This window comes from Phyllostomus hastatus, unplaced genomic scaffold (genome assembly GCF_019186645.2).
Source record: "Phyllostomus hastatus isolate PE091 unplaced genomic scaffold, TTU_PhHast_1.1 phas_contig_34, whole genome shotgun sequence".
In the NCBI taxonomy this organism is placed as follows: Eukaryota; Metazoa; Chordata; class Mammalia; order Chiroptera; family Phyllostomidae; genus Phyllostomus; species Phyllostomus hastatus.
In genome coordinates this window covers 57,159,213-57,174,346 of record NW_025333857.1, presented here as the reverse complement: position 1 = coordinate 57,174,346, position 15,134 = coordinate 57,159,213, and the positions used below count along the sequence as shown (strand labels likewise).

Here is a 15,134-nt window from a genome sequence, read left to right as displayed (position 1 = left end):
TTGGGGAAGTTCTCCATTATATTTTCAAATAAGTTGTCAATTTCTTGGTCTTCCTCTTCTCCTTCTGCCACCCTTTGATTCGGATGTTGTCATGTTTAAAAGTGTCCTGGAGGTTCCTAAGCCTCTCATTTTTTTTTGAATTTTTGTTTCTTCATTCTGTTCTGGTTGAATATTTCTTTATTCTTTCTGCTCTAAACCCTTGATTTGAGTCCTGGTTTCCTTCCTGTCACTGTTGATTCCCTGTAGATTTTTCTTTATTTCACATAATGCAACCTTCATTTCTGCCTGAGTCTTTCTTATACTGTTGAAGTACCCAGTGAGTTGAGTTCCTGGAGCAACCTGATTACTGGTGTTTTGAACTGTGCATCTGATAGGTTGGCTGTCTCATCACTTAGTTGTATTTTTTTCTGGAGCTTTCAACTGTTCTTTCATTAGGGCCTTTTTGGTCTCGGCGCTCCTGTTACATAGTAAGGGCTGGAGACTCAGGTGTTCACACAGGCGGACAACCCACATCCCAGGGTTGTGACGTTGTATGTGGGGGAGGGGTCCAAGAGAGAACAATGGTGCTTGCTCTGGTCTCTGCCAGTTTTCAGTCACTTCCCCCACTTTCCACAAGCAAGCTGGGCCCTTCTGGTGCTGATTCCTGATGGATGGGTTTGTGTGCATTTTAGGACCCTGTGGGTCTCTCTAATAACTCTCCTGTGAGGCTGTTTCTCTTGCTGCGGCCTCAACCCCCTCAGGAGTTTTCAGTCAGAGGCTTTAAAGCTTTATTTCTCACACTGGAACCTGGGATGGTGCAGTACATCCTGCTCACCAGTTGTTCCTCCCGGTTTATCTGTGTGCAAATGTGGGACTGCCCAGTCCGCAATCTGCGGCCTCGCCCTGTCCACCAGCCGCTGCCTTGCCCGCCATAGTCCACCACGAGTACTCTCCACCTGCCTGCCAGTGTCCACCCCTACCTGTCTGGATGAATGTTTGTTCAACTCCCTGGTTGTCAGACTTCCATAGAGTTTGATTTTGTCAGTTCTGGTTGTTTCTTGTTTTTAAATTTGTTTTTGTCCTTTTGGCTGTGTGAGGAGGGCACAACGTTGTCTACCTACGCCTCCATCTTCGTTGGAAGTCCCCCAAATATTCTTTTAAATTACAGTGGGAATAATGGTGAATGATGTGAAGTAATATTATACATAGAACAGCTATAATTTGTTTACTATCTTTAGTAGCTTTGTGTTGTCTTCAGGAATCACTGGGCCACTCCAGCTGGGATCCACTGGCCTGTGTGTGTGTTTTCAGTTCACACACTGTCTGTGGATGTTTGCAGAGCTACTACCTGCGTTGCGTCTGGTGGGTGTCCTGGGGGACGGTCATGCTGGTGCTTGAGTTACAAGTTATTCTTGGGAGTCAAAAATAATGTTTAAGTTTTATTTGGAAAATGCTTTTACATATCTGAAATGAGAATATTCTCTTATTTAAGTGCCAGTGGGTGTGGGGAAGGGATACCATGACTTCTACCGCAGTGGGGCATAGGGAACCAAAGGAATTTGCATGTCACGTGATTTCTTCTGTATTAAACGATTGTTTTATTTAAAAACAGGTATTTAAATGTACACGTTGCAGCCCTTAAAGAAAAATAACAATTTTTAAAGTCTCTTATTTAAAATTCAGAGAACATAAGCATGCAATCTTAAATCATAAATTCAGTTTTTTTAGTTCAAATGATATGAAAGCTTTTGTTCTGTTCAAAGGCTTGTGTCTTTGAAATACAGTACCTTGTCCTTTGCTCATTACATTACAATGTATGTACTACATTATGATACCCCACAAGTTAGGAAAGCCCTTTGTATTTTAAGTCAAGCCCTTTGTATATTTCAAAGCCCTTTCGTGCTGGCCCTCATGTAAGAATGACAGAATTCCAGTTCTACTTTGTTTCAGAGGAAGGCCATCCAGCGGCATGAAGGTTAGACAAGGTTCACTGTACATGCTGCCTCTCCCCTATGACCTGGAGAGGAATTAAGGCAGAGGGGTGGGACTAGACTTTTTGGTAGGGTCATACGGAAGCACAAGGGGTAAGAAAGGCCAGCTCTTGTTTCTCTTACCTTCAAACTGATGGAAGTTTGAGCAAAACCAGTGAACCCTGATGTAACATTCAAACAAGTATGGTACTTGTAATTAATAAAATATATTCTTAATCTTAATCTGAAGTAGGTCATACAAGAAGTATGTCAAAATGTATTTACTAATGAGTTATAGGATGATGGGTAAGTTATTTTTACTTGTTACTTAAAACTTTTGTCTTTTCTAAATTTCCTCTAACTGTTTTGCTTGTTTTTAATTAAAAAAAAAAACCAACAGACACCTTTTGCTTTCCAGTTTTTAGAAATATAGAAAAGAAGAAATAGCAGTGTGCGTGAGTCCACGGCAGGGGGCAGACCTGGGAGGCTGAAGACAAAAATGGGAAGCAGGCTTCCGAGCAGAAGGCTGGCTGTCAGGTACGCTTCTCGCCGAATGCCGGGGCTGCTTCCGCGCACCGATCCAACGCCACACTGCTTTTCATTCCACCTCAGTCCTCACGATGTAGCAGTTACGGCGTCAATGCGTTTCACCACAACTTCCTCATACTGTTTTTGTGTCAGTAACCCTTCTGTTATGCTTTTACTTTCTTCAAATTTGGGCAACACAACTGCGATGTAACCTTCAGTGGACGGCTAGAAAAGAAACAGAACATGTAGCCTGTCCAATGACAGAAATCAGATGAAAAGTGTGTGGATGCGATCATGTGCCCTCCAGCCCCCTTTACCTTCTCCTGAAGAATAGAAGGCTTATGGAGAATATTTTCATTTACTTCCATCAACCGTCCTCGAACACAGCTGTTGAAAAAAAAAACAACTGTAAAATAATTTTACCTCCCCGCGCCCTAAATTATGGTTAAAACGTAACTCACCTAGATATAGTATATTCTTCTCCATCTGAGCAGTAAATCTTACACAGGGGTGCAAGCTCTGTTAGAAACTGTGCCCCCTGGTAATAAAAGGGAACAGGTAAGTAACCGATGTACACTCCCACTTCCCTTTGAGAGGCAATGCTCAGTGTTTTCACGGGGTATATTTCCAGAATCAGTGTTCCAAAAACCATTCATGTATTCAAATGTTTGTGTGAGTGCCTGCTATGGGCCAGGTTCTATGGGAAAAGGCAAACGAAGACACATACTATAATAGCTAGTTTAAAGATTAATAATATATTTTATTAATTTTAAATGAGAAAGCTGCATATAGCCAAGTAGAAAGATTTCAACAGTGTAGGAAACTTCATCAATAAGCAATAGAAAATTCAACATGACACAGTGTGACAGCAATATTGTACCCAGTTAGTTCCATTAAGATCTCTACCTTCTCTAAGACATTTTGAAAAAGCGTTTTTTCTCATTAAAAAGTAATGAACTTGGAGGAAAATATGGAAAACAAAAGTTTTCAGAAGCAGGTAAGAACTGTCTACCCATTATCCTATAACCCAGAAGTATGTACCACATTTTGACATATATGTTAGAATGCTATGGCAGGGTTACTGTTTCGTGTACTTTACTCTAAGGATATCTGGGGAAGTTTCTGACAAAAAGCTACAAGGATGCTCTTGGGGAAACTCATGCCGGTACATTGCCTGTGTTGCTTTTTTTTTCCCCCCTCCTGGACTTTTTCCTGTAGTGAACACAGGCACGAGTCACGATGCTGTTCCCTATGATCTCAATTACTCAAAAATGTTACTAGACAACATTCACATATACCACCTTGGCTTTCCTCCTCTGCATGTGGGCACTTCATTTCAAAATACTAGTCAGTGCAACTCCCCACCTTTGGGAGAAGGGGTTGGGTATTCAAACCCAGAGGGTTTGTCTACCACTGCCACCGTGTCAAAGAGCGGAAGTGTTCTGACTCCCTTTTATCACCTCCCTTGTTAGAATAAATGATGGGGACTGCTGAGATCTGGTCCAAACCTATCTGTAGTGGGTCCTATTTGCAGGTCCCTCTCTGTTCTTTAGTAGTAACAATAGTGTTACTGCAATATTTTGGACAAAGATTTATCACAGGACTTTCTCAAGCACTAATGGTTTTACTTGTGATCTGTAGACTTTCTCTTTTAAGAATGGTCCATGCTTTTCTAAGTCCATGTGTTTCCTGAGTGAGGAAAAATCAAGAAGCACAGGTCACGTTATTAGGGGACTGCAGGCCTACAAAGGGAAGTATAAACAGTGAGGGTTATTAGCAGAAATTGTTAGTATGAACTCAGTAAATGAAGGACCTAAATCATCCTCCATGACAGATCCACCGAAAGTGATACTTTAATAAACTGTCCATCCTGCTTAGAGTTGTAGAGAGTAGAGATGACATTTTGTACAGCTGAGCATGATGTGCAGGGAGAGGGTGAGGCCGTCTGAGTGCATGAAACTGGCAATGATTAAGGACTGGAAATGCCACGGAGCAAATACTGTATATTTTCCCAGATTGATTTTTTTACTATCTCAGGAATTTTGGTTTTTGTTTTTAATTTACATGTGGAAACATATGGTGAAGAAGAGTTGGTCACCTAAATTTTACAGAACTCTTAATACCAGCTTGCTAAAACTAGAAGGGACAAAACATCTCATTTTATTGGCATTAGAGTTGTCCATTCAAAGACCCACCTTCCCCATCCTCCATCCTGGGAGGATGTCAAGCGGTGTTGGTACAGAACTTGAAATGACAGACAGATCCCACACCTCCTGAAATACCTCATTTTTGGGTCTGAGAATTTCTTTAGGGTTGAAGTATTCTTAAGATCAGCATCTCAAACTGCCAGGGAAGATTGCTGAGCATTTATCACTGGATTCTGAGACTGAGTGGACCTATCATTACTATGACATAGAGGATTTAAGTAGAGAATTACAGGAACATACCCGTTTAAATTTCCCAGACACCTTGTTCTGAAGCCTGCTACAGTTGGTACTGATTTGATAGGAAATGCTTTTAATTGTTTTTCCACTTTGAAGAACTGGATGAGCTTCTGCCAATGTGATGACACATATTCTACGAGGAGCAAACATCGATCCTGTGTTATTGCTTGGTACAATTCTTCCTCTCCCAACACAGTATTCTACTGACAAAAGAATATCTGAGCTGACATTTGTTGAGTCAAACTATCTTTTCTACCCATTCTCCTCTGGTGACTGTAGACGGGAATGCAGTTAAAAAAGAGGAGAGAGTGGGATTTTATATCCTTCCCAGAGAAGGGAAGAGTACAGAGTCTTAGGTAGTAGTGAGGTGGGAGAGAAGTAAGGTATGCCTGTATGTACAGGATAACACCTAGGCCTCCACCTCTCTATGGGCTCTGGCGGTTCAGTGGTTAAGCACAGGCTGGTTACTTAAGGCAGTACACTGAGGGTGTGGTGGTCCACTTGGAAGTTTGGGTGATTGAATTTGTTTAGCTTAAGTAGGCACTAAAAGGCTCACTCTTGTCAACCAAAATCCTATAATAAATAATACTATTTCAGCACAGTGGAAGATAATCATTCATTGAACATTTACTCAACCCAAGCCCCTACCAGGCCGCAATACCAGAGAATTTTTTTGATAACTTCAAATTCCCAATTTCCTTACCGGTTAGAGTGCTGTAATATACAGTGGTCCTCACAGGGCTTTCCTTTGACATCTAGAAGAATGAGTGGATCAGTTGGTTGTGGAGTCAATATTTACTACCACTGTACAGTACGTTTTTTGGTTTATAGAGATAGTTAATTATAAAGACCGATCACTTGTATCTCTTCATTAGTCAAAAATGATATATCTAAAAGGCTTGCTATCAGGTATTTGAGACGTGGCCCAGATGGAATCATTCATCCTTAAAATGATTATTAATTTTGCTCTATCTTGCCTTATCCTCACTTTAGAATGAGTACACATTTCTATTACAAAAATGCAATTAGCTATGCATTATTTATATAATACAGTAGTGTATGTTTTGCCAGTCAATTTTAAAGTGACTAGTTCCTGGTTTGCCTAGGACTGTCCTGATGTTAGCACTGAATGTCTCGGAATCTGTAAAGCCACCCAGTCATTGGTAAATGGGGACAGTTAGTCACCCTAAATTTGGCTAAATATTTTTTTAAATGAGTGCACCTGTCATCCTTGAATGAAAGACAACAAGTATGGGGTTAGAGGAAGATCCTCAACCACACTTCCACAGGGAACACAAATAACACAACAGAATATCTATTAAGTGGCAGATGTTTATAATACCAGTAGCTTCTTTTTCAGTAAAACTGTTAGATTCTGCTTTAGTCTAAATGCCTCTATTCTAACCCACCATCTTCTCTCCATCCCTAGGACTTCTACCTTGGTTCCGGCCTGATCATCTAAATCACTTTAGGTATTGTCACTCCCTAGAGGATCGTGCCCCTCAGATCCCTTCAAGCCCTCCAGGAGATTGCAATCCAGCCCCTGCTTACTGCGGGGCCTCTCTCAATCTAGACTACCATCTTCCCAAAAGCAACCCACCCTGGAATTCGCACAGCACTCGCCAGCCCCCGAATGCACCCTGCTACATTTCACTCCAACAGGTCTTTGCAAATGCCCACTCCCTCCTGATTGCCAGCAACAGAGAGGTCTAATTTCTTCCAATGTTGGGGATGGAGCGCAGAGGAGAGCACGCGTAAATTCTGATGTGTGGTCTAGTCCTTATGCCATCAGGCCAATGCGGCTGACGAATGACCGACATCATTCCCCACTTACCCGCTTTGTACCAGCGAGTGAAGTAACGATCCACTAGTGACGGCACCGTGGGCTCCACCGCCACCGGCTCGGTAGCCATGGCGACCTCCAGCGCCTCTACCTCTTCCCCCTCCCTGGGACACAGAAGCGCTTCCTCCATTCTGGCCCAGAAAGAGGCTGTCCTTCCGGAGCGCGGGCTGCAACACCAACCCTGCAGGCCCCGCCCACTGGTGCCAATCACTGGGCTTTAGGGTTGACGTCAAAGTGGGGATAAAATACTATAGGCTGAGTAGGAGGACCCAGCTTCTCCCATCCCCGGCTCGGGCCACTTAGGAGAAAGTCAGCCACACCCCCTCAGCCTCTGGAGGTCTCTCCCGCGCTACTAGGCGTGTGTCTCGCGTGTGTCTGTTTCGCTTGGGGGTCTTCGTCCCACCCGCTGTCCCTCTGCTCCGCTTCAGCCACTATCTTCGGGGATCGGGCGGCGCGGAGGCCCAGTACGCGCCGCAAGAGCTCGGGAGCCGTGGTCGGAGACAGGCGTGTGCCCGGACGGACTCCAGGAGGCTGAACGTGGCCTGGGAGGCGAGGGTGGACTCACCACTGTTTGGGGGCCAGCGCGCTGCATCAGGTGGGTGTTCTAGAGACTATTCCAGGCAGTGGGCACGAACCCGGCCCTGTGCGCCCGGGGCTGTCCTGGTGCTGGGAACCCCCTGAGCGCGCATCCTCTGCCTTCTGCAGGCCAGGGATGGAATGCAGCATTACCACCTCTGCCCTCGAGCATTAAGTTCTTTTTGTGCAGGCTTGCCACCTCCTCTCTTGCGGCCATGGGTGGGGGAGGAGGGGTCTGCTCCCTAGCCGCGTACTTAACCCAGCCGGCGGGTTGCTTGCAGGAGTGGTGGACAATACCGCTGAAAGCTAATCGATTAATACACGATAGAGGGCGGCGGTTATTGGAGGTTCGAATACTGTGCTGCGGGTCCTTTCTTGTGTCTTTCGACTCTTTCGTGGAAATGTTGCCCCCTGTGCTTCTCCATCTAATGTGGTATATTATATGGCCTTCTCTACCATTAAATGGTGGCCTCCGTGGAGGCAGTGACTGTCTTCGGATTTGAGCACTTAACAAAGTGCTCATTCCGTGTTTGATGTAGGCCCATAGACTGGATCGTAGGATTGCGTAGGTACTTACTGTATAAAGGATTCAAGCTATATAGTGACAGCCACGGACATAACCAGTGAACAGTTCAGTATGAAAAGTGTGAGCAAAAAGTAGGCAGTTTTCAGGTTCGGGAACAGAGAGTAGAAATGCAACATCCTCAAATAGGGGAAGCATTTGGTGGGAAAGTAGCAAGTACTTACTTCTTTTTCCAGGCTGTATTTGATGTGTTTGTGAGACATCCTTGTTAATAACATCAGGAGATTGAAAATGTGGGGTTCGTGTCCAGTTTAGGGAGGGTCAGGGCTAGACAGACTTCTGGGGCATGTTAGTGATCTATCTGGTACTTGAAGTCAGAGGTATGATAATTAGCTCAGAGACAGATGGGTGAAGGAGCAACGAAGAAAATGGAGGAGTCAGAAATTTTGGAGAAGGTGAGGATTGATCTCTGATGGAGAGAGATCTTCGCCACATGTGTAGACAGGGCTGGAAGTTGGAGACTGCAGATGTAAAAGAAAGGATACTGATAAGTTGAGGTCCTGGGGAAGTTTGGAGGATACTTCCCCCCTTCCTATCCTTGCAAAGGCTTGGGAACACTTGAGAAGATAGGGGAGTAAGGATGATGGGCGTGAAGATGTAGAGAAGTCCTTTTTGAGACTCAGAGAGTTAGGGAGGGAAGCAGGGGAGATGAATGATGAGCTTACCTTGGCTGGTGGTTCTGGAAGCTCAGTGATTTGAGAAGCCAGGTTGTTTGTGGTATTTGTTGGTCAGGGTCATTTGGGAAAGTAGAAACCACATGTTATTCGAACAGAATTCAATAAGAAGAATGAGTTAAATAGCTATTGGAGGAATGAAAAGCAAAAGGGAACAAAAAATGTAACAAAAGGTAAAAGGATAGGAGTAGCAATAACACAGCTAGGACTGGTGATCTAAACAAAGGAAGCCCTTGGGATTATCATGGCCTAAACTTGGGGAGAGGCATTGCAAAGCTGAGCTCAGACTTCTGGTGTTGACACTTCTGGAATTTAGGAGAGGAGCCCACATGTGGCTGGATTTCAGATGTCTGGAGGGGCCTGCCTGGGTATTGTTGGTACCTCTGGGGATGGGGGTGAGGAGGCTCGTCTTGAGAGTTCTAGAGACTGGGACCTAGGTCCCTACCAGGGTGAGGGCCCATTGCTGCTGTGGGGGGCAGTGATGGGAACAGTAAGATAACAGGGAAAAATGAGTCATCAGCCCCTGCTGCCTTTACCCTCCAGATTCTTATCCTGGAGGATAAGAATGTCCACAGGCTTTTGGAATGGAATCCAAGGTCACAGGGAGGGGTATGAAGGTATATTTTGGTGATCTGATCATGGCAGGAGTAACAGCATGATTATTATTAGGTAAACCAGAATGAGAGACAGCCAGGAAACCGCACATTTGGTCGCCCTCTCACCTGTCCTCCTCTTGCCACTTAGCCCCTCCTTACTCTTCTCTCCAATCTACCTGTATTTCAGATCCGCCCATCCTATACCAGTGGTCGTCTTTATGTTTAAAGATAAAAGATGTAATTTGTATATGTTTTGAAAAGCCTAAACTTTCTGCATAGAATTAGATTTAAATTTGAAACGTTCATGGTATAGTCAGGTTCAAGTAATTTTTAGAAGTTCTTTTTTTTTTTTTTAAGATTTTATTTATTCTTAAAGAGAAGGGGAAAGAGAGAGAGAAAAACATCAATGTGTGGTTGCCTCTCACTTGGCCCCTACTGGGGACCTGGCCTGCCACCCAGGCATGTGTCCTGACTGGGAATTGAACTGGCAGCCCTTTGGTTTGCAGGCTGGCGCACAATCCACTGAGCCACACTGGCCAGGGCTCTACAAGTTCTTGAATGTAAATATCCCTAAAGCTTACAAAACCATTGTCGGCCTTGATTTTTTTTCTGTGCTTCCACCATATATGGTTTTGCCTTCCTCTTAACCCACATATATGTGGTATCATTCATGTTACCCTTCACATTATCTGCTGTGTAGGAGGAGGATTAATACATCTTTTCCAATGTCATATATATGAAACGCCAAGATAGGAGAATTCACCTGATGGTTGGCATTAAGTCCGGTGTGGTCTGTGTAATTGCTACCCCTAACATAACTTAGGGACTTCCAATTATAAACCTTAAAGGGAGCTGAATATAAATATCCAGTACGTTATCATTTGTTTTTCTCCTACGTAAATAATGCTCTGCATTAATCAGCAAGTCCGATTTTGTCAGACCAAAGTAGGTTTCCTATTTGTCATTCGTTTCTCGCCTTTCTATTGCACTGGCGAAAAGCAGGCCAGGAAAGCTGAGTTACGTGGAGTAGTTATATCAAGTCACAAGCTTCCCAAATGTTGGTCATCTTTTTGAAGTAAACTGTTGTAGCTTCACAGTGTCTTGTTTTCCCCCTTAGAGCCATATAAGCTTAGATTTATTTCTATTTTTGATTTAAATTTTAATTTTTAATGGAAGTATATCCCAGTTTATAAATAAGTGTACCTAGTGATAATAATTTTATTCCAGATTATCTTTTAAAAAATGTGTATACATATATATGGATTTTACATAATTTTATAAATCTGCAAGGTTATAAAGTTATCCTCATAGTCAAAAATAAAATGTTTTCCCATTTATTTTGTTCTTTTTTTTTTTAAGATTTTATTTATTTATTTTTAGAGAGGGAAGGGAGGGAGAAAGAGAGAGAGGGAGAGAGAAACATCAATGTGTGGTTGCTGGGGGTCATAGCCTGCAACCCAGGCATGTACCCTGACTGGGAATTGAACCTGCGACACTTTGGTTTGCAGCCTGTGCTCAATCCACTGAGCTATACCAGCCAGGGCTCTATTTTGTTCTTTCTAACTTTCCTGAGGAACAACTGATGTTAATTTTTTTTTCTCTTAGAAATGAGTGCTTCATCAAGGGATATTTGTACTTTTCTTTCAGGAATTCCCCACCATGAGAAATCTGAAGTTACTTCGGACCCTGGAGTTCAGGAATATTCAAGCTCCGGGGGAACCCCGGTACTTCTCCCTCCGAACCGAGCAGGGCACGGTGCTCATCGCCTCCAAGTGCAGACTGCTGGAAGTGGACCCCGCCACCAGAGAAGTGAGTTTCGGTGGCGAACGCCAGCACCTGGCACGACCGCTGCCTTGTCTCTTTCTAAACCTGTTTCCCCGGGTAGTCTTTAAAATTGTGCCGAATTTTTATCCTCCTACCTCAGCACTCCCTTTGCTTTCTACTGGTATCATATTAGACATAACCTAAATAGTAACTTACCTTTCACTTAACTACTGTTTTAAATCTGAGTTGACAAAACTGACCATGTATTTTGTGTGGGTGCCCTGCTTTTTACTCTTTCTACCTCGTACTGTTTGTAACAGAGGTTCTCAACTGGGGCTGCAATGAAAACTGCCTTTTGAAAACTGTGTTTCAGCCTCCGTCCCATACCAGCTAAGTCAGGATCTTCACTCCTGAATCCTGAATACACACACACACACACGCACACACACACAGACACACACAGACACACACGCACATATATAATCTTTCTCAAGTGGTCTGTCCAGAAAATATCCAGCCATGTACTGTGAAAAATAGACATTTATTGAAGATACAAGATACAAGAAGCATTGTACATAAGACAATGACACTGCCATCCCCTTCAAAGTAGGCACCTCACACCGTTGCCTAATCACCATCAGCTGCCCTGTCATAATTTCTTGAATCTCACTGATGGTCTGAGATCTTTTCCCTTTCAAAGGTGATCTTAGTTTTGGGAAAAGCCGGAAGTTGCAGGGCTCCTAATCTGGGCTGTAGTGGAACTGAGTCACCTGGGTGATTTGACGTTTCACCAAAAAACTCTGCACGAGACGTGCTGCATAAACAGGTGTGTTGTGATGAAGCTGCCAATCACCAGTTGCCCATAGCTGGGCCTTCTGAATCGTCCAAATAGTTTCTGTGGAGGAATGTTCAAGCTTAATGCAACATTTGATGGCAGATTCATGGCTCTACTCAGTCATTTTGGATGTGACACCCACACAGTACACATGCTCACTCAGTGGAATCTACCACCCCCACTGACTAGTACAGTGAAGTCGTCATTGTTCACACATGTGCATTTCAGTCCACTCTCCTTGGCCACCAGGTTACATCAGTGTTGTGCAAACCATTCTTGTCATATTAACCATGGTTGGACTTTTTCCGGACAGACTACACACACACTATATTTTGCCATGTATAATACACACTTTTTGCCCAAAGTTTTGAGGGAAAAATAAGGATGTGCATTATATATGGGTAGTACTAATTCTGTATCTATATAAACGTTTTTCTTTTATTTATGCTTATGCGTTAAAAGTGTAACTGTAGAAAGCAATAACAGTATCTGTATGTTCAAAAATAAATGCTAAAATTCCTTTGTAATACAAAAAACAAGTATCTAAATATAAATACATAAATAAATTAATTAATTAAATAATTGAAATTAAAAAATTAAAATGAAAGCTTTTTTCCGCAGAAAATTTGGGCCAAAAACATGGGTGCTCATTATACATGGCAAAATATGGTGCATACACACAGGGTGGGGCAAAAGTAGGTTTACAGTGGTTTGTATGGAAAATAATATAATGATTAGGAAATAATAATACATGAATAGACTGTTTCCCATACTCACAGCTGTAAACCTACTTTTGTCCTGCCCCGTGTATATTTAAAAGCTCTTTTGGTTGATTCTAATATCGTCCCCTAATTATATTTTGCTACTAATGTATTTTAGATGATTACATTCTTAATCCTTTTCCTCCATACATAGAAATCTTAGGAAATCATAGTTATTATTTTCGTGTTTTATTGGAAACTTTTAAAGAGACCAGGCTTCTTGCTTTTATTTTGCATTTGCTTGCAAAAAGTTCACATTAATTTTTTGTTAAAGACGGTAGGGTTGTAAGAGTTTTCAAATGGGAGTTTGGATTTTAATCTAGAAAAAAATCGTTTTTGAAAGCTTTTATATTATAAAGGAAGCACTGAAAAGTATTTTACTTGTGGAAGTGTTATGAATTGCTCTTGGAAGTAGATTGGCTTAGTTTGCTTATGTATCTGTTCTGGTGAAAGGTGAGAAATGAAGTCCCTTTAGTGCCAGAAGGCCTTCTGTCGGAGGATTGGAGCGACTACGTGGTTGGTATTCAGGACTTGCTGGATCAGGAGTCTGTGTGTGTGGCCACGGCCTCTGGCCATGTCACACTTTGCAATCTCAACACACACGAGGTAAGTACAAGAGTCCACTGAGGAGGAAACCTCACGTGTCCTCAAACAAGATCTTGTTTTGCATAGAAGCTTAAAAATTCACGAGCTGTAATACTCAAGCATTTTGCAAATTAGAGTCTTTGCATTACATATGTATTTACAAAAAATGGTTGGCATGGCTTTAGCTGTACTTCAGGGTTCTTGTAAAACTCAATTTTGTCCACCGCATTTGTGAATTAGAACAATTACATGAAAAAAAAAAATCCTGGCCATTCTTGAGTGGTATAGCTTACCTCTTACCAAAATCCGATCCTGAGTTATAACCTATATTTCTCAATTAGAAAGTCTGTGGAATGTTTATATGGCTTACTTTTTCTGTTACGATTGTGGATTAAGTCTCTCATTGATGGCTAACTTCAGAGTCCCTGAACGACAGGTACTGTAGTAACACACTGTCACAATGCATATTTTAGGGTTACCAGAGGAGACAGATTTCAGCCATTGGCCTCTTTCTCTACTTGAGCATGAGGCTGACTTTCTGAATTTCTGTTCTTACCTTCTGAATAGCAAGAGTTTCACACTGTTGTTTCTTTTTAAACTTCTTTAATTACTCCCTTTGTTGTGATCTCTTTAACATTGCTCATGCAGTAGGAGTTATAATATTACTAGTAATATAATAATAGTAACTGACATTCAGTGTTTACAACATGATAGGCGCTTCTTTGAGTGCTTTTCATGTAAAATTTTACTTACTCTTCACTGCAATCTTACGCACTAGATTGTGTTCCCATTCTTTAGCACTAGAGGCTGTCGCGTCACAGAGAGCTGAGGTAACTAGGCTGAAGAGCTACAGTTAATTATCAGAGGGGGTGTGAACCCTGGCAGTCTAAATCTGACACCTTCGCTTTCACCCGTTGCACTTGGTGCAATACTAAATCTTACTTTCATTTGATGGTAAGGCATACCAAAGCCATCAAGTACAATTCAAATAGTATTTCTCATATTTAAAAAGCATGTTTTTACTTTCAGAACATTTTATAGCATTTTTTTCCTGATGACCGAGCTCCTTCAATCCATCCATCTGCTCGGAGGGTGCACATCCTCTCCATGTGTGGCCTCTCAGTGCCTTCTCAGGGGAACAAGGCAGAATCAGTGCTCCTCGCCGTGCCTTATAAGGAACACCTTTCACTGTTTGTTCCCCACGTTCTTTTTAGCCTTTCCCCTTCCCTGTCATCATTCCTGTGTTTATTGAATAAGTTTACATTCATGTGTTTCGTTTTTAACTGTTTTGACCAAGGGTGCAGTGAATATTCACTGAGACAGTAGAGTTTTGAAATCTCCCTTGTCTTTTTCCGCCTGTCTCAGCTGGAATGTGTTGGGAGTGTAGCCAGTGGCATCTCCGTCATGAGCTGGAGTCCTGACCAAGAGCTGCTGCTTCTTGCTACAGGTGAGCCCGCCAGGAGTCCCCACTGACGTTTACAAAACATGGCTCCTGGTATCTCACAGGGCTACATTTTGGGCTGCGTAGGTTTCAGAAATTTTCTGTGAACAGTTATACCAGCATTATAATTTAGAGAAGAGGACTATATCGACTTCCATGTTAGCCTTACATACATAAATAGCTGAGAACAAGCACCATTTCAAGAGCTTTTTTAAAAAAAAAGTTAAAACATTTTGAATTGTGGTGTGTGGGGAGGCTCCACTCACAAGGCTTCCCCCCACCCCCACCCCCCAGCCACCACAGATGAGAATAAGTCTACCAATACATGATCTGCTTGGGGAGGAAAGGTGGCCCATCTCTTCAAAGGAGAAGGGCCAGGAACCTGTTCCTCAATGGGCTTTTATTGGGTTCAGTTTGCACAGGAATACAGGTAAAGCTCATCTGTCACTGTCAGGCAATAAGAATCAAACAATAGATAATATTCAAAGAACTATGAGGGCTTATTCTGAGTCAGGGTCAGTTAACTAAAGGGCAGTAAAACTTTGGGAAACAAAC

At 42.6% G+C, this 15,134-nt stretch overlaps 2 protein-coding genes across 2 annotated transcripts in view; one reads left to right on the top strand and one right to left on the bottom strand.

Moving 5' to 3' along the window:
- Positions 1–1,553: 1,553 nt before the first annotated feature.
- ABITRAM (actin binding transcription modulator) lies at positions 1,554–6,911 on the bottom strand. The gene is made up of 6 exons (XM_045840581.1): positions 6,756–6,911; positions 5,625–5,676; positions 4,925–5,054; positions 2,939–3,015; positions 2,795–2,864; positions 1,554–2,702 (listed from the first exon to the last, which is right to left on the bottom strand). The coding sequence occupies exons 1-6, from the start codon at positions 6,892–6,894 to the stop codon at positions 2,565–2,567; spliced, it is 606 nt and encodes a 201-aa protein (XP_045696537.1). The 5' UTR covers positions 6,895–6,911; the 3' UTR covers positions 1,554–2,564.
- A 162-nt stretch (positions 6,912–7,073) lies between these two features.
- The window catches only part of ELP1 (elongator acetyltransferase complex subunit 1), a 59,664-nt gene continuing 51,603 nt past the window's right edge, over positions 7,074–15,134 (top strand). Inside the window, exons 1-4 of the mRNA XM_045840820.1 lie at positions 7,074–7,359; positions 10,841–11,002; positions 13,007–13,159; positions 14,504–14,585. Coding sequence (XP_045696776.1) covers positions 10,853–11,002; positions 13,007–13,159; positions 14,504–14,585 — 385 coding nt within the window. The 5' untranslated portion in view covers positions 7,074–7,359; positions 10,841–10,852. The remainder of the gene's footprint in view (positions 7,360–10,840; positions 11,003–13,006; positions 13,160–14,503; positions 14,586–15,134) is intronic.

Coding starts and splice junctions, on each gene's coding strand:
- ABITRAM (XM_045840581.1), bottom strand. CDS start 6,894: ATGGAGGAAGCGCTTCTGTGTCCCAGGGAGGGGGAAGAGGTAGAGGCG. Junction 5,677..6,755: donor CACTCGCTGGTACAAAGCGG/GTAAGTGGGGAA, acceptor TCATTCTTCTAG/ATGTCAAAGGAAAGCCCTGT. Junction 3,016..4,924: donor TGTCTGGGAAATTTAAACGG/GTATGTTCCTGT, acceptor TTTTATTACCAG/GGGGCACAGTTTCTAACAGA.